The sequence below is a fragment of the Emys orbicularis genome, chromosome 1 (genome assembly GCF_028017835.1).
Source record: "Emys orbicularis isolate rEmyOrb1 chromosome 1, rEmyOrb1.hap1, whole genome shotgun sequence".
Taxonomy (NCBI): Eukaryota; Metazoa; Chordata; order Testudines; family Emydidae; genus Emys; species Emys orbicularis.
Genome location: NC_088683.1, coordinates 21,126,183 through 21,144,992, shown reverse-complemented (window position 1 = coordinate 21,144,992; position 18,810 = coordinate 21,126,183). Strand labels below are relative to the sequence as shown.

General features: G+C 37.3%; 1 protein-coding gene across 1 annotated transcript in view; it reads left to right on the top strand.

Annotated features, from left to right (window-relative positions):
• Positions 1-18,810, top strand: part of SEMA3A (semaphorin 3A) — a 423,962-nt gene that overhangs the window by 384,183 nt on the left and 20,969 nt on the right. The window contains exons 9-14 of the mRNA XM_065423447.1: positions 730-844; positions 949-1,018; positions 2,417-2,561; positions 8,557-8,776; positions 14,250-14,341; positions 17,286-17,327. Coding sequence (XP_065279519.1) covers positions 730-844; positions 949-1,018; positions 2,417-2,561; positions 8,557-8,776; positions 14,250-14,341; positions 17,286-17,327 — 684 coding nt within the window. The remainder of the gene's footprint in view (positions 1-729; positions 845-948; positions 1,019-2,416; positions 2,562-8,556; positions 8,777-14,249; positions 14,342-17,285; positions 17,328-18,810) is intronic.

The window sequence follows — 18,810 nt, the reverse complement described above, 5'->3', positions numbered from 1 at the left end:
TGTCAAGGGTCTCAAATATTTTCCTGAGGGACCTTGAGAAAATATCTATGAATTAAGTGATCACCATGAATTTTGATAGCTTTGGTAAATATAATGTTTAGAGTAGAATTTCACATTATTCCTTTAGGCAGGACTCCAAGTCACCATCTCTGAAAAACGAGATAGCAGCTTGGAAAATTATAGCCCCACCCTTATGGAGACGTTGATCTGCTGCTACTGTCAGCCCTGCTATTAAACATCTGATTCTCCCACCCTACCACCTTTTATACTTTGATCTTGTACAACTTGTGGGGCTACTTTGTTGATATTCAGTAAAGAATAATGAGCTGTTTAAACTTTATTGAGTCTTGGCAACATGTAAGCTTGCACAGAAGCAAAATACTCTGTCAATCTGCCCAATTTCTTTCTTTCTTTCTTTCTTTCTTTCTTTCTTTCTTTCTTTCTTTCTTTCTTTCTTTCTTTCTAATTTAAGGTTTTCTAGGAATAAGTTCTTCTGAAAATGATATTAAATTCATAGTAATGACCATGACAAATTTAAATAGATTCAGTATTGGTATATTTGAAAAATGAGGGGGATTTTATAATTTCCTAAACAATAAAAAGGACAATATGTAAAACTGTGGATTATGATGTTATATTTAGCACACTGTTCCGTCAGTTTTTTCATATCAATTCCCATTTCAAACAGGAATATGATCATGTATTAACATACAGTATTTCTCCTGTTAGAATGACTTTGGTGGACACAGAAGCCTTGTTAATAAATGGACAACTTTCCTTAAAGCACGCCTGATTTGTTCTGTGCCAGGACCCAATGGCATTGATACTCATTTTGATGAACTACGTAAGTAGCCACAATGGCTTTGAATGCAGAATCATTTTCTGGTATTTTCATTACTGAAATGACCATGTGTTTTCTTTTTTTCTTTTTTGTTGTTTTTGTTACAGAGGATGTGTTTCTAATGAACTCAAAAGACCCCAAAAATCCAATAGTCTATGGAGTGTTTACAACTTCCAGGTACAGAATATATCATTTTACTTGTATGGAAACTTGTGTAGCTGGTTGCTTTAAAGAGTTCTCTTTGTTAAAATGTTCTTAAGAAACACAGCGTTTTCTTAACCTTTGAACTGCACGAAGGCAGTGTAAGTTAGAAGTAATGAATTAAATTTCTTTTCTTATGAGCAATGTACATCATTGCCCTGACGCAAGTTTGAAAGAATGTGTCAGTTTCTCAGCCTCTTCCTGCTGAAAAATTGGCTTTAAAGATGGAGGGTGAAATGTCAAATCCCTTGCCAGATAGAGCTGGTAAAGTAATGCAGGAAGAATTTAAAAAAAAAATCAGCAAATTTTAGAATTTTGGAAAACTTCTGGATAATCAATAAGCTTTTTAAGAAAAAACAGCAAAGATTTTTTCCACCACTCTTCAACTGGGTCCAGTACATCCTTGGTGTAAATCCATTGGCTTCATAGGCTCATAGATTCTAAGGCTAGAATAGATCACTGTGGTCATCTAGTCTGATCTCATGCATAACACAGTCCATAGAACTTCCCTCAAATGGGCTTACACCAAGGATGGGATTGTCCCTAGGCTTTTGTCTCATGAAGGACTGAATTTGCCTCTGAGAGAAAAGCCACCTATAACCATGGAGGGAGGCATATGTTTTTAAATGTAAGTTTCTAGGCATCACATAATCCACAAGAATGAGGCTCATGGTGGCATCTACTATCCTTGTAGAAACCCCAAGGAAATGCACAGCAGTGCAGTTTCAGTGTGTGTTGTCAAAAGGGGGAAGTGAGGGAGAGAGAGAAAGGGCAAAACTAAAACAAATATGCTGACTATTAGCAAGGGTATATAAAGTGATTAGTTGGCTACAGGATGAGTAATGGGTTACAAACCCTTTTGCATGAAGGTCACCATTATGAAAAACACGTGCGACCTCTTTATTTCATATTTATACCAATAAATTGCATTTGCAGAATAACAGCTATTACAAATAGATTTCCACCCCTGCCTTCTTTATGAAGCAGTTCAGTTTCAAAATCAGGGATGGAAAACTGAAAAACACTTATTATCTATTAAGAGCCAGATTCAACCATCCTAAGTATTACTCATATAGTAGTAGTACCTACTCTAAGAAAAGTCCCACTGAAATCGGATCTGGATGTATATAAACAATATGTTTTAAGTAGTAGCCAGCAGCCATTCAGTTTAGAAAAACATCTGAGAGATTTGTTTCAGTTAAACTGAACTTTCTAAGGACTGCGTTTGGGTTTGCTGAGACAGACGTTCAGAGTTTGGAAAATCAATGCATGTAATTAATTAAAGAGCCTTTAATCCCACCATTCTCCTGTGATTAAATTGACAAATCATTTAAAGAAACTGACTTATTTTTCTTCCCTCTGCCCCATTTTTAGCAACATCTTCAAGGGGTCAGCAGTTTGTATGTACAGCATGACAGATGTAAGGAGAGTGTTCCTTGGTCCATATGCTCACAGAGATGGTCCCAACTATCAATGGGTACCTTACCAAGGACGTGTACCATATCCGCGGCCAGGAACTGTAAGTGCACTGGGAAATCTGATACTGATTTCACTCATTACATTGTACTTGAACTTATAACACAAAAGAAGCTGAATGAGTGGGAAAGGCAGGCTAATGTAAGAGCAAACTAGCTGTTGCTGCAAATCCAGAATTCGCTGCCTCGATTTGCAATGTGCAGCTGGCTTGTCAATGAGCCTAATCCTGTAAACCTGAGTCAGGCAAAAATCATGTCGACTTCAGGAGCAGGGATGCAGGATTTTGCTGAGTATTTGTAAAGTAGTTAAGGAATAATGCAGCTTTTCGCATCTCTTTAGAGCTTTAAGGTAACAATTTCCACAGTGGACGGGGAAGCCACTGGAATAATTTCCAATTCCAAAAGGCATTTTTTAACTGTTATTCTACTTTCCTGTCTCTTTCTAATGCCTCAGTCACTATGGTGTCTATGAAACTACTATTTATGACTTCCCGTCCACCCCAGTCATTGTCAGATCCCAGAAATGATGCTGAGCTTTGCCTATACATCTGCCTTTTCTCCAGTAGAATGTGTTAGAGGAAAAGGTTTGGGTTGTACATACCAGGGTAAATCTTCAGCTGGTATAAATTGGCTTAGCTCCATTGAGACTCCTGTGTACACTAGGCTGAGGATCTAGCCTATTCAGATATATCTATGCCTCAAATAAACTATAGAGATCCAAGTAAGTACAGTGCAGTAAAAAGACAAGACTAGCACATGAGCATTATTCATATGTGCGCATTTCTATGATTCTATGATCATATAGATTGTCCTTTAATTGTTAGTAACCTTTAAACTATCCTTTCTAGCTTGTTCTCAAAACTGGCTTCCATGATAAATGTGTGAAACAATGGTTAAATGATACAGATGTCTGGCCTAACAAAAACTGCTTCCTATGTTAAAGAAAAGAATGATTTCTCAGCAAAGGGATTGTATAATTCTCCTCATTCAGTGGATGTGATTTGCTAAGGAATAACCAGATTTCTTCACAGAAAAGTCTCAAGCGCTGCAGTGTTTAGGGGAATATTGTTCCTGAGATGGTGATGAAAGCAATTAAAAAAATTATAGGATGGAATCAAAGATTATTTTAACAGAGTGGATAGTTTTACTCTAGAGTTGAGTGGAAAACAGTTTTCACATGTTATTAAATTTTTCAAGATTTTGAAAATGTTTCCTATATGAATTGGAATGAAAAGTCAAAAGATTAAAAAAAATCATAAACCAAAAGTCCAGAAAAAAGAATTGCTCTATTCTGCTCCCTTTTGGAAAGTTTGAATCAACAGATGATGCCCAGCTCTATCAGTATGAGATAGGTTGCAAAATGTCATTTTCCCTATATGCCTGCTTGATAAGGTGGGAGAGAAACGGGTTAGTCTTGTATTTCACCAGGTAACCCTGGTAGTTCCTAGGTGAAAATCCTCATCCTCGTATAGGATCAAATGAATTTGTTGTCTAACTCCACTCATGACAACTCCATCTCAGTCCTGTAGGCTTTTTAATGTGTTATTCTGAATGTAATACATTTCTTTTGAACTCCTATTTGGTCTTAGGGTTGATTAGCTTCTTTTTAACAGGAATGAATATAGCAATATTAAAAATCAGAAACCATTGGATGTTTTCATGATGAAAATAAATTGTGCTGAAAAATGTCACTTTTTCATAATAGTCCTGTTGTAATAGTGGTGAGTAGAGGAACTGCACAACACCCCTGCAATCCTAGTGAAGCTGTCAAAATCTCTCTCTATCTTAGGTACTTATATGGCCCCAAATACATCGTATCTGAGTGCCTTGCAATCTTTAATATATCAATCCTCACAACACCCCTGTGAGACAGAAAAGTGCTATTATCCCTGTTTTACAGATGGGGAACTAAAATAAAGAGAAGCTAAGCGACTTGCCGAAGGTTACAAAGGAAGTCTTTAGTAAAGCAGTGACTTGAACTGAGATCTCCCAGTGCCTAGGCCAGTGCTCTAATCACAGGAACACCCATAGGAAAATAGAGCTTAAATGTTACATAGGTCTTGTGCTGTCCTTCTGCTCAGGGGTGAATTTCAACCTTTGAGCTAGAGTTTCACTAAAGCATGACTAAATACAGATTCCCCAATATTTTCCGTATCCACAGTTTTGAAATTTACCCATATGAAAACATTACAGAGCATACCTTTAGTTCTTTACACTGAAAAGTAAAGAAATATATACATATAATTATATTCCTTCTAATTGATTCATATCTTACCCTTAAATAATCGAACTACAAAATCCCAGTGTTCTTTCTGCCTTTGGCTTGCATCCAGCAAGACTCTGAACATTTTCAACTCCCAGTGAGGTCAAAGGGAATTGAGATGTTCAGTACATTGCTAGATTGGGCTCTCTAGATAGGTAGCTCCAGGATGAGACCTAGCATATTTTCTTCACTGATGAAGAAACTCTGACTAGGTGTAGTGAAGTATGGCCCCCCAACCGGCAAATCACAAATACATGCAGTAGGGTGACCAGACAGCAAAGGTGATAAATTGGGACAGGAGGTGGGGTGTAATATATGCCTATATAAGACAAAGCCCTGAATATCTGGACTGTCCCTATAAAAATTGTGGACTACTCAGATGCTTGCTTAAATGTTTTGTTGGACTGGATTGTTGGATCAGGACCTCACAAGTCAGAAGGAGTCTTGCCATTAATCTCTAAGGAGTATCAGGCCCTGGCTTTGTTACGTGTACTGCCATTATGAAGCTGGAAGTCTCTGCAAAAAAATCCAACATAAATATACATGTAAAAGTGACAAGACTTTTCCACTGGTCAGGGCCGGCTCCAGGCACCAGCTAAGGAAGCAGGTGCTTGGGGCAACCAATACAAAGGGGCGGCACTCCGTCCGCTATTGATTGAGCTGCCACCGAATCGCCGCCAATTGCCTTTTTTTTTTTTCCCCCAGCCGCTTGGCAACCCTGCCACTGGCTACAATATTTTTGAGTAATTTCAAATCAGAATGTATTTCTCTAAATCCATACCCTTAAAAAAACTATTTAAAAAAATATCAGTAGGCTTGGGCCAATAATTAATTAAACAAGTTTCACTTCCTTTTCTGAATGTGAATTATTTGAATTTTTTGTGACTCAGATTTATTCACTCAGTAATTTCTGTAAATAATTGCTGGTCTGTAACCTATCAGGGGAGACTTCATCGTAAGAATTCAGTATTTGAAATTCAGGCTGCATTGATTGTACACAGAGGTTGCATGATATCCAGTGTTCTGTATCCCGTATTGTAACTCTTAGGGCTAGGTTTTGATTTTAGACAGAGCTCTGAACATGAGGTGGGGCAGAAGCAGCACCACGTCAGGAGTAGCTTGGGGATGCAGGGTAAAGCAGACATATCTCTGGAAAGCATAATTCCACCATCTCTTCCCCCTTGCTCATGAGGGTTAGAGATTTACTGTGGGTATAGAGCAGCAACAAATTGGTATACTTTCCTGCTGTGCTGGCTCAGCTGCACTGGCCAGTGAGCAGGGAATATGGATTCATGGCTCCATCCATTTCCTACCCACTTACACTGGGGAAGGAAGGAGAAGGAATGTATCCCCATTTATTCTTGCGTGCCCAAGCACTAGGTCCAGGTAACCGACATAGAGGTATAAAGGGGAGATTCTTACTTCCTTTTACTGCTCGGTGCAAGTATGGAGTCCAAGTCATAACCTAGCCCTTGGAATTAGGTTTCTCTAACAAATGCTCATGATTACAAATCTAAAATTGGCTTTCTGTAAATATTATGCTTAACATGTGTTGTCTTGATGAATATTGCTACCAGTAAGCTCCCTTGCTAAAATATTGGCAGAAAATAAATACAAACAGGATTGAAGTACAGCTGAAATATAAAAATTGAAATGAATATACATGGATCTTATTTTATTTTTGCAGTATTTGCCCAGCTGCAATTAACAATACTTAGTACTTGTATAGTGATTTTCCTATTCAAAGCACTTTACATACATTATCTAATTAAGTGTAGTTTAATGTAAGTAATCAGTATCACACTCTAGTTGGAATATTAATCCAAGCATAAAGAAAACTTTGGAACTGCACCGTAGAAACACAAAATTTCAGATTGACTCCAGCAATGCTAAAGATCATAAAAGGTTTAGTATTAGTAGTATATTGTATTTTTCTAATTGGAAGTAAAAGAACATATGGATATGAAATAATAATAATTAAGGCTAGAATGTAGAGATAATAAGAATAGGTGACTGTCTTGCTATATTTATGATTATTGTTTATTTGGCTAATTGGGGTTTAATCAGTAATTCTTTCTTTCTCTAATATATAATGAAAGAGAATGTTGGAATTTGCTTCCTTGAAAACATGCAAAAAGTGAAAACCTATCTCTCACACCCCCCATGCTTCCCACTGCATTGAAGTGTCCCTCGCTGCAAATAACAACTGCTCTTTTTGGCCAGATTGATTTCTTTATGTCATTTCTGATGAATTATTAATAATCTGGATCAAGGTGATGGCAAAGACAATTGATTTCTTCTACTGAGAATCCAGCAAGATCCGGATTTCTGTTTAATTACTTTTTGGTTTCAAAGTTTTTGCTCTAAGTGGTGGATAGTCTATCAATGTGAATAAAAGATGCATTACCCCAGGCTTTATATCACTGGGGTGTTTATATTTCAAGATCAAATGCGGTGAACATAATCATAAGCATAGTGAAATTTGCCTCATAGCTTTGAATGTCTGAGATGGATGTCTTGTGTTTAAGAGGTTAGGGTCAGGCACCTGAAGTTGGCTTCTCAAAATTCCTGTGAGACCTAGGACAAGTCATTTAAGTTCCTTGTGCCTCAGTCTCCTCATCTGTAAAATGGGGCTAATAATAATTCCCCACTTTACAGAGAGATGTTGTTAGGTCAAAATCTCTGATGGTCATAAAGTATTTTGAGTTTTTGAGAGAGAATTCATTAGATAAGGGCTAGTCTTTAGCGTTTAGCCACAGACCTGATGCATAAGTGCACTTCCTTCAGGAGGAATTGTGGGTGGGGAAAGCAGAAGGGAATGCTTGTGGGGGGAATTTGCCTGCTGTCCTCCCCACTCTTTCCCTCATCTTCACCCACTTACTCATGGGTGGAGGGAGCAGTGTCTGTGTAGCCCCTGTGCATTGCATAGGACCCAGAGCCAAGACTGGTTAGTCCTAACATGACCACATGAGGTGGAACATGAAATCTTTACTCCCCTGTGCTGCTGTGTGAGGCCTAGCGACAGCCTAGTCCTATATGGAAAGTATTGCTCCCCTCTGTCATTGTACTGCTCACTACAAGTGGACATCGAGGCAACTAACCTGAACTCACTACAAGCACTTTATTCACCACCCACGCTAGAAAATTTATACGAATAATTCAACACAACAGGAGCCTCATCATCAGAACCATTTGGATGACGCCAGATATGTCCAGATAATCAGCAGTTTAGATAATCAGGGGTAAACAGAACAGGGAGTCACACTGGCAGCTCATTAGGAGCCTAATCCAAGGTCCTTTGAAGTGAATGAGTTTTGACTTGAGTCCCAGAAGAAGATGCTTAGATAGTGGGGTGATTGTTACGGATAATTAGTTTTCTACTGTATAGATAACTGGATGCTTTAATCTGTGTCTTTTGTACGGTAATTTTTAGCATATTCAGCATCTCTATGGTCTTGTACAGCCAATTAAAAAGATAATAGTAGTCAGTAAATTACTGACAATCAATTATTCGCACAGCACAGTGATAAGAAAGATAATGTATACAAACCATAATATTCTATAGTATGAGCTATATTGATTTCAATGAAGAAAAATATTTCTCCAAAGACTTTTGGTGCCAGTATTAACTCTCTGTACAGTTATTGTCCATCATGGAACAATTATATCCTGGGTTGTGCTTTATTATAGACTGAAGACTCACATGGAGCTCAAATAAACTAATATATCTAATTGCTCAGTTATAAGGTGCAAAATATTCTCTTTCTTGTTCTCAGTGTCCCAGTAAAACATTTGGAGGCTTTGACTCTACCAAGGACCTTCCTGATGAAGTCATCACATTTGCAAGAAGTCATCCAGCAATGTACAACCCTGTATTCCCTATCAATAATCGTCCAATCATGATCAAAACAGATGTGGATTACCAGTTCACACAGATAGTAGTAGACCGGGTCGATGCAGAAGATGGCCAGTATGATGTCATGTTCATTGGAACAGGTAAGAATCTTTTATGCTACATCTGAAGTTCTCACATGGAGTATGGAGAAGTAGATTAGTGGTTTTCATTATTGGTAGCAAGCAAGCTTATTTTTGTGTACTATAGAGTACATCTGTGGAATTCTTTAGGGCAAGGCTCAACACATTTTTTCTTTTCTTTTTTGTTACTTAAGGGTTACATGTTGTTTGAGTAGGACTTGACATCCGTGGATGTTTTGCCTTTGACTTCAGTTGGAGTAGGAACAGACCCTGGTTATTGAGGGTTTTTTGTTTTTTTTTTAATTAGAGGCATCTTCCCACTGGTAATTATAATTTTGTTTTTAGTTCACTTCATAGGAACTAGTCACATGAGTAAAGCGAGCAGTATTTATCTGAGTTGTGGGATATTTCTTGTGTCCTCTTTCAACATATTTTGCACTGTGCTAATCTAAACTGGCCACCAGCCAGAAGAATGCTTCATTACCCTCAACACACCAGGTTTTCTGATATCTATAAGAGGTCCTAGGAAGGACAAAAAGTTATGCTAAAGCACAATGCCGCTGGTAAAGTGTTTATACTATCTTATGGCTTGGGCTTTATATCTTTCTTCCAGCATGCAAAAGGGGGGATTTTCTTGTAAATAAAGCAATTTTTACTACTGCTAAAAGTTCTACATGAAAGCACCAGGGGCCAGCCACTCAGCCCTGTTTCTCCATTGACATCATGGAACTACATTGATTAGCACCATCTGAAGAGCTGGCCTTTCATCTTTGATGATTTTCCACCAGATTGACTAGTGTTTCAAACTTGTATTGAATATAGTGACTTTATTACTAGCCTCAAGAAGTTAAATCAAAGAACCCAAAGAACTTTCCCACTGCAGTGCTCTAAAAAATGAACAGGTTCTCTGTCTGTCTGTTTCTCTTTCTTTCTCATAAGAATACTGTTTCTGAATGGCACCAGTTACAAATCTACAGCTCCATAGCTGGGGGTCAGATTCCAAAGCAATAAATCTCAAGGCTCTCTTCATGTTGATGCCTAACATAAATCATGAGTAAACTGAGACCTGTGCTGAAGCTTTGTATACTAAACATATTGCATGTGTACCAAACATTTACTGCAGAAAATGCAGCCATAAAGAAAGTGCTCCAGCTCTTTGAAATTGTGAACAGAATTATGACATGCTTGTGCGGCGGGTTATTGTTTAAAACTCTGAATAATATTTAAATCTGCTTTTATGTGCCACAAATATTTCCATCACATAAGGAAAATTGGATAATGTATGCCCATCTTGCAATGACAGATGCAATAATAAGATGGCTCTTATATAGCACTTTTCATCTGTAGGCCTCAAATGGCTTTACAGAGGCAGGAAACATCATTATCCCAATTTTACTGATGGGAAAACTGAGGCACAGAGAAATGAAATAATTTGCCTACAGTCACTCAGCAGTTTAGAGACTAAATCAGGAATAGAACCCAAATCTTCTGAGTTCCCAATCACTGCTCTGCCTATTAGGCCACACTATTATATGACTTTCAGCAAGTCATTTATGACTTGATCCTGATCTCGCTGACGTGAATGTAAAACTCATTGAATTTGGTGGTACATGAGCAAGCCTTTAATCTCTCAATGTTTCAGTTTACCTCTTTGTGAAGTGGATATACAACTGCCAATCAGAGAGGGATATTGTGAGACTTGCTGAATTAACTTTTGAAAAACCCTTTGAGATCCTCAGGAGAGGTCTTGTATACTGAGGGTCTGGTTTTAAAACTGACCTCAACTTGACTTCCATTTTGGGGGGAGCAATTTCCTCCCTACTGTTCACTACAGATGCAAATTTCAGATTTCTAGGTGAAAACAGGTGCAGTGGTTAGACAGGTAATGTAGATATTTGTGTCCACAAATTGTGAGCAAAAATATGCACCTGCCAAAACAGAACTGAAAATGCAGCCCTGTAAATGTAAAGTATTGCTAATGTAAAGAATTGCTATTATTTTCTGCAATATTATGTTTGTTAGACTAAGATAACTGCTGCTCAACAGGGACAGTAAATGAGGGACATACAGGGGAGTAAGGGGATATAAGGTGCCCACTTGCTCATCTGCAGTCGCTAGAATGTGGTTAGTAATATGGGGAAAGAAAACCTTCTGTGGAGCTACTACTCTCACTTCCATGCAGATAGGGAATAGATGGGAAACCAAGGCTCTCCCTCAGCATGCCAGCGAGCACAGCTGAGCCAGCATACTGGGGTTAAGAATCAGCACCATGGATGGGACTGGTACCGGGCATGACACCTCTGCCTCCGTCCCCAGAGCAAAGAAGGAACCAGGAATCAGATTGTGGACTCACATTACAATCTAATTTATGGCTTGTTGAGCAGGACTTGTGACAAAGCCATGATTTAGCACTGTATGGTGTGACTGGATTTCTCTGCAGTTCTGTGCCATCAGATTATATATAGCCATTAGCATTGTAGGAATCAGACTGCAGAACTTCAGTAAAATGGGAACGTTTTTTGGTATTGACATAACTGGTGCTAGTTAACCCCAGGATAATTAGCAGGCCATCCAGCATGGTCATATTTTCCTTTCCTGTGGGTGAAATCTTCATCCAAGCAGTTTCTTTCTCATTGTCACTGTAACAAGGACTATCCCCTAGCTACTCCACAGTGGAAACAAAATTATATTGGAATGCCCGAAAATATGTCTGTGAAAAAAACAGGTTCCAATGTATCCATTTAAAGCGTATCCTGAATATCTGATGTGGGGGATTATTTGGCACAGTCTAGGTACATCTGTCAGTAAAGTGAATTAATAACAGTAATCTTATCTTCTAAACTGAGTTACTCACCAGAGCCCATTGATCCTAAAAGAGAAGCCCAATTCAATTTGTGTGAAATTGTTTGAAATACTACTCTGTAAAACTTGATCTAGAACTCAGATAAAACACCACTTTGGTACCTGAGGCCTGATCAGAGTCGCCATAGTGCTTAACATATTGTACCTTTGACCTCAAGGGCTTTCTGCAGCACCAAGCTACCATAATCATTGCAGGATCTTCTTAAAAGAAAAGCATTTATTTAAAAAATGTGATGCTTAGAGCTACAGTGTCTATCTGCCCTGCTCAGATTCCACAACTCCACTTGCTTCTCTTTATCAAAACTCCATTTATGCTGTCCCAAAATGTAGCATTCAATAGACTATAAATGTTGTACTGATGACAGTCCTGTACTAATACCGTGTAAAGCCCTACAAAGCGTGACACCCTGTTATGTTCATTAGCTTGAAGTCCTCTCTCTGATGTTTGCAGGTTTTTCTCCAAACCCCAATTACCAAATTGGAGCCAGGGTAATTAGGGCAGTTTCCAATTCTCATATTGCTAATAACCTTAATAATTAATTATTAGTTTTTCTGGATAGTTGTGGAAAGTTCAGGAGTTTTTGTTTTAAGTTTATGTTCTGCTTGTTCTATGATGTTCTGTAAAGCGACTTTTAAGTATATTGCTCAAAGTAAATATTTAAAAATAATTAGTAATAATAATAGTGAATAACCAAAGATTTCATAACTGTCCATCTAGTGCTTTTCATGAGAGAAAATCATACATGCAGTATTTTAAATAAAAGGCAAAACTTCCTTTTAAGAGATTTATTTTATTTTCATTTTCCTTTAAAAATTGCATCTGCAAATTTGGAGTTCATGAAAGAGATTAGATTGCAATTGACATTTTGTGGAAAAGTTAAACAAAGATGTACTGTTTAAAAAAAAAAAAAAACCCTCCTCGGCATAGATATTTAGATTTCAACTTGTTCATTAGAGTTGGTCAAGAAACAGCATTTCTGTCTCATGGGAATTTATGAGATTTTGAAATTTTCTTTTGTCCCAATTCAAGATACAAACTTGATAACTATAATTTTTTTCACAGAATGAAATAATGGAATAAAATTGTTTTTACTTTATCAAAACATTTCATTTCTATAAAGATCAAAATATTTTATTTCAGTAGGGTCCAAATGTTTCATTTTGACTTTTATTGTTTCCACTTTTATATGATATTGTAAAGTAAAATGTAATATAACATTCAGAATGATAATGTCAAAATGATAAAGTAGAAATGAAACATTCCAACTTTATCAAAACAAACTATTTCAATAAGTATTAATTTTTGGTCAAAATAGATACTTGCCCGCTAAACATTTTGATGTAGTTGAATCGGCATTTTCTGATGGAAAAATGGAGAATTTTCCAACAGAGCATTTTTGACCATATCTAATAGTTATTCTTGGGAAATCCTTGTATTAGGAAGAATGTTGACTCTCTCTATTTTTATTATGCTTAATGCCTTTACCGCATGGCTTTAAAAATAACCTAAATTTTCCAAAGTGACTAGTGATTGTAGGTGCTGATCTTGAGACACCCTAAAGGGGCTTGATTTTCAGAGGGTGAATACTTTTAGCTTTCTACAATGTGATTGTATTGCATCATGCTTAGCAGACCTTAAACATTGAATTATAACACACATTTCTTGTTACTGCTAAAAGGCTTTGGTAATCTTTGACAAACCAGAAATGCTAGGTTTTGGTTTAAGCTGGCAAAATTGCATCTGATTCCAAAAAGTTGGTTTATGCAAAATGAAGCACAGATATATGCTTCAAAGGTTAAATAGAGAGATGGTCATAAGTTAGAAAGTTCAGTTCCAAATCCAGACTTCCGTACATCTTTGAGGGGGTGTTTAGCGCTGGGGTTTTGAGACCTGGACCTGCTCACATTGACGTCAGTGGAAAAACTCTCAAAACCTAAATGAGTGTAGAATCGAGCCCTTGGTGCAAACCTATCTCTAATTAAAAGATACAAGTTGTACAGGGCTGTTGTTGTTTTATCCTGAAACAAGGCTAATGCCATTCATCACATAATAGAAATACAAATATCTTTAGGGACATATAAGTCTTAGATACTTTTGCTTGACACCAGGACAGCATGTACTTAAAAGAACTGACAACTTCATCAGTTTGACAACATTCTTCCAGCTGTCCTTGTGTCCACAATGAGCCTTCTAATAACATCTGCACTTGTATTTTAAAACAAGTATGAAAAACTTCCTACTTCAGAATGGCTAATAAAATGTGGCTGAGTAAATTTAGCACATTCCCATCTATAATAATACCTCTGAGGCAGCTGACATTTCATGACACCAATCTAATAATATTGTGCTGTCCTGCTCATTCTTTAACAGCTGAAGCAGAGTAATGAATCATTTTTCTGTTGAACTTCCACAATTAAGAAATTTCAGAACAATGCTTTATTGAAATTCAAAACCCTGCTAGTTCATTTCAAATGTCAGTGGGTATTGTGTGGAGTCAGTTCTCAGCAATATGTAGTGTCAGGACCCTTGTATGGAAATAATTGCATATTGCAAAAGATCAAGAAATTCTGGTTGCCCTTAAATTGGAGTCTACTTATTAAGCACCTGAAAACATTTTTTTTTCTTTTAAAGATATTGGGACGGTTCTTAAAGTGGTTTCAATTCCTAAGGAGACTTGGCATGATTTAGAAGAAGTCTTGCTGGAAGAAATGGCAATCTTTCGGGTAAGTGCTGCTGAATTTCAAGTGTCAGGTTGTAGATTTTTTCTGTGGACAGCTGCAAGCTGAACTTGTTGCAGGATAGCCAAGGAGTAGCCTGGCATACTCTTCTAATTAGCTTGTCCATTACACACCCAGACACTAGTCAAAATAAACCTTGAAGCTTCCAATGCTAGTTGGAGGTTAATGATAAAAGAAATAACATTCCTGATTCTTGTTGTGCTGTTTCAATGGTAAATTAGAATCACTAAATCTTTGAGTGATTGTCAGTTACAGTTAAACAATGTGTATTTTCTGGAATCTCCCCACCCATCCTCTCCCAGAAGGTTATACAAAATAATAACTACATATGTGGCTATTAGAAACAATTCAGATTATCAGGGTAGGAGGAGATTCTTCAGTCTTATTCCTTGAGCTTCCATGACACCTCAGTGAAAACATAACAAATACACATGAAATATACACTTTACCTCTCTTAGGCAAAATGTTGGCCTCCAGAGGTGTTTTTTTTTTTTTTTTTTTTAAGTCTGGTACCATTTACGGTTGCCTTCAAAACCAAAAGGAACAGAGGGCCTAAATTTTCAGAAGGGACTTTGGGTGTCTCCATTGTTAGGTGCCTGACTTGAGATAGCTTAAAAAGGCCTGATTTTAAGAGTATGGGAGCTCAGCATTTTATGAAAATCAAGTCCCTTTAAAGTACTGCGAGCTGCCCCACATCTTACCCCAAGTGAAGCATCCACTAGTCACTTCTGAAAATTTAGCCCAAATAAATCAAACTTTTTTCTGAATCATGTCAGATAGATCCCCGGGGATGTTCCATGTTTTCTGTGCTACAATAAAACATTTGAGTTTCCTGAATTATTCCTCTCTTCATCCTATGTTGCCATCACTATATCTTTGGTTTGACAGTAGACACAACATATTTGGGCAGATCTTATAGAAATGTTTACTTTCAGCATTCTATGCTTCACAGGCAAAGTTTGCACAAGAATCACCGCCCAGAGATTGGTCACTGTCAGGCTGTGTTTCATTTTTTGTGGGTTTGGGTTTTTTGTTGTTTTGGGGTTTTTTAACACAAATGTAAATTAGAAGCTATGAAGGGAAAATGAGAAGTGTAATTTGTGGCTTCTGGCTTTTCTCTCTTTAACATGTAGCAAGATTATTATGTACTCCGCAGGGTAATCTGGCAACTTTGATAGCATAGGAGTTTCTTCCTTAAATAAAGCAGAAGTGCCAAGAGATCAAAGAAATAGGAGAGTAAATTAGGAAAAACTGAATCAACGTTATTTTCCACACTGGATTTGCAGCAGCACTACACTGAATGGCAAATTAGGATTTGGGGTTTAAATTTACTGGTGCATCTTTTGTATTATATAAAAATAGTTTGGGCCTGATTCTCATTGACATTAAGGCCTCCTTAGTTTAATATGTAAGGAGGCCTTGGAGTAAACAGGAATTAGATCTTTTAATAGAAATTTTGCAATAAATTTTAGATGGAACCTACGATATCTGAGTTTTTACTGGCTACAGAAGAGGCTATCTCTGTGTCATGAAGAATGTATTTCACTGTTTGAGCCGCAGTATGATGAATACAATGGTTTTCATTTATAAATCCACCAAACTGAAAACCTTCCAGATCTGTTACATTGATAACAAATGCTTTTTTAACCCGAATTGTGAAATATTCCCCGGAACAGCTGAGCAAACAAGCAAATGAGTTCAATTTTCATTCAAATGTAACACGTAATTGATGCTTTCTAATACCAGGTCTATTAACCCATTTGTAAAGGAGTCCACATGCTTAGCATCCACTCAGCCATATCAAATTCTCCCAGGATCAGCAGGTTGAAAGCTTAATGCGAACTATATTAATATACCTTGCTAAAAACATGATGCATAGGGTCAGTTAGTAGTACTCTTTTGCATTGCATGTAATAAGGTTTTACACTGCACTGAAACTTAAACTTTGTTAGAATTACTCATTAAGGGCTCAGTCCTGTAGCTTTTACTTACATAACTAATCCCACTGAAGTTACTGGGACTACCCTATCAATGTAAAATAAAACAAAAAACCCTTTAGGATCAAGACTAAATCCATTATTTTATTAACGTGATTATAAAGCTACAATAATTTATATTGGAAACTATGTATGGGTCCAAAATCTGCTAACTTTACTCAGGCATAATGTTCCATAGAAGTCAGTGCCTGAGTAAGGTGAGCAAGATTTGCCCATTATATTGATTAAATACTTCACCGTATAAAAATTTACTACCAGTATGAGCTCCGCATTCCATAAACATAAGCATGAGCAATCCCAATACAGTCAATAGGACTACTCATGTGAGGAGAGCTGGTCACATGAATAAGTGTTTGCAGGACTGGGGTCTTCATCTAGGTATTATTAAAGTGATTGGTTTATTTACATAAGAACATAAGAACGGCCATACTGGGTCAGACCAAAGGTCCATTCTGCACAGTATCCTGTCTCCGACAGTGACCAATGCCAGGTGCCCCAGAGGGACTGAATCTAACAGGTAATGATCAAGTGATCATTTGGGTTCCGTCACCTGCACCTTATCATATTAATATTTATTCTTAAGCTTTTCTCTATGCATGCTAGATGGATACATTCCTGTAAATTTAAATTTAACAGTATGAGCAGAAATGAATTTCAAAAAGTGAAACAAACAACAAAACCAATAACTCTGGAATAATGAAGTATGAGAAATGATTGATAAATTGTGATGTTGAATTTAGACTTGCACAGGCACAAATGCATATGCATTCTAATTCACCTATAACAATAAAAACATTTCATTTTAATAGTCAGCAAGAAATGCCATCAAAGGATCCAAAGAGTTTCTTAGCTGGTAGATGACCCTCTAGCACTAATTTCATGTTTATAAAAAGCACATTTTACATTTTAACCCATTTTAATGTTTTTTCTAGGAACCCACGGTTATTTCTGCCATGAAGATTTCCACAAAGCAGGTACTGTATGCACAAGCTTTAAATCACTTTTTAAAATATTTATTGGCCTGTATATTTCAGAGACAGTAACTTGGCACTTAGGAGAGGCATATTAATTATACCAGCAACATCCCATCCCTTTACATAAACATCAGCAGTTTCTCAAGGAAAATGTGTCAGGCAGTGGAGAAAGGAAAAAGTTAGTTTTGTGCTTTACTGGCAAGGTGTAAACTAAACACTAACTAACCAGCTGCTTGTAGAAAAATGCCACATTATGAAATGCTCCAGTGACTAAGAAGCTATGGAGTTTAGAGGCATTGCACTCACTTACAACATGTCTGAATTTGGCCCTTTACACATATGGATCCAGTGCTGTTTCCTGCAAAGTTAGTGACAAAACCCTTCATTGATTTAAGTGGAAGCACAGTCACCCCCGGTATGCTTTATAATAGCTTATATTACAGATATATAAAAATAGAGAGGTGATTTTTCCCAGTTTTGCTGACTTTGGGCCTGATTCTCAAAATACGAACGAGTAGCTTGCTTACTAACATGAGTATTCCTATTGAAGTTCCAGTAGTAATACCTGATAGTAAGTTGTTGCAGGATTGGGTCCATTAGTAATGGTGTACAACACCTCTCAGCAAAGAGTCACAATGAGACCTATGCCCTGTTGAAATAGGTCTTAAGTGGTGCATTGGCCTTGTGAGGGCACCCTTCAAAGGGCTAAATTGTATTTTCTAATGAACAAAGCTCAACTCTCCATTTCAAATGCTGAAAATAGAACTAGGAATCCATTGTGTATTGGAAACCTGCCTGAAAATGTGCAGTATTTGACACAAAACATTTTGTTTGGGGCCACTTCCCTGACATATCACCCAAACCAACAAAAACGGTGGCTTAAAAAGAATGTACCATTTACAAACAAACCTGTCAAGTGGTGTATATGTTCACATCATACCAAAATGCTCTGCTTTGGATTATTTTTACAAGTACATTCTTTTAAGACAGCTGATTGTATTGTATACTGGGCTGTGCATTTTAATATAACAACTTCTTCAAAGCATCTTTATTTACTTAGGAGGGATTACAATTTCCCCCAAGTCATTAGAAAACAAATTACAATATTAATATTATCTAAAACTAGAAAGAGCACAGTATGAGTTATTCAGGCAAAATTAAGCTTTTGAAATATCAGCCAGCCTTGGATTAAAAATGACAGAATCATGATTCAGCATGACAAGCTTTTGGCACAGAGACTTTGTATCAAAGAAGTATTTGGCAACATGCTTCAACACTATATTTATGATTAAAAGATGCTCTAGGTTTTACATCTCAAACACATTACTCATTGTGTTTAAGTTGTGGGGTTTCACATAAACATCATAATAACATAATAATTCTAGCCCGGGGTGGGCAAACTACGGCCCGTGGGCCATATCCGGCCCATCAGCCATTTTAATCCAGCCCTTGAGCTCCCGCTGGGGAGCAGGGTCTGGGGCTT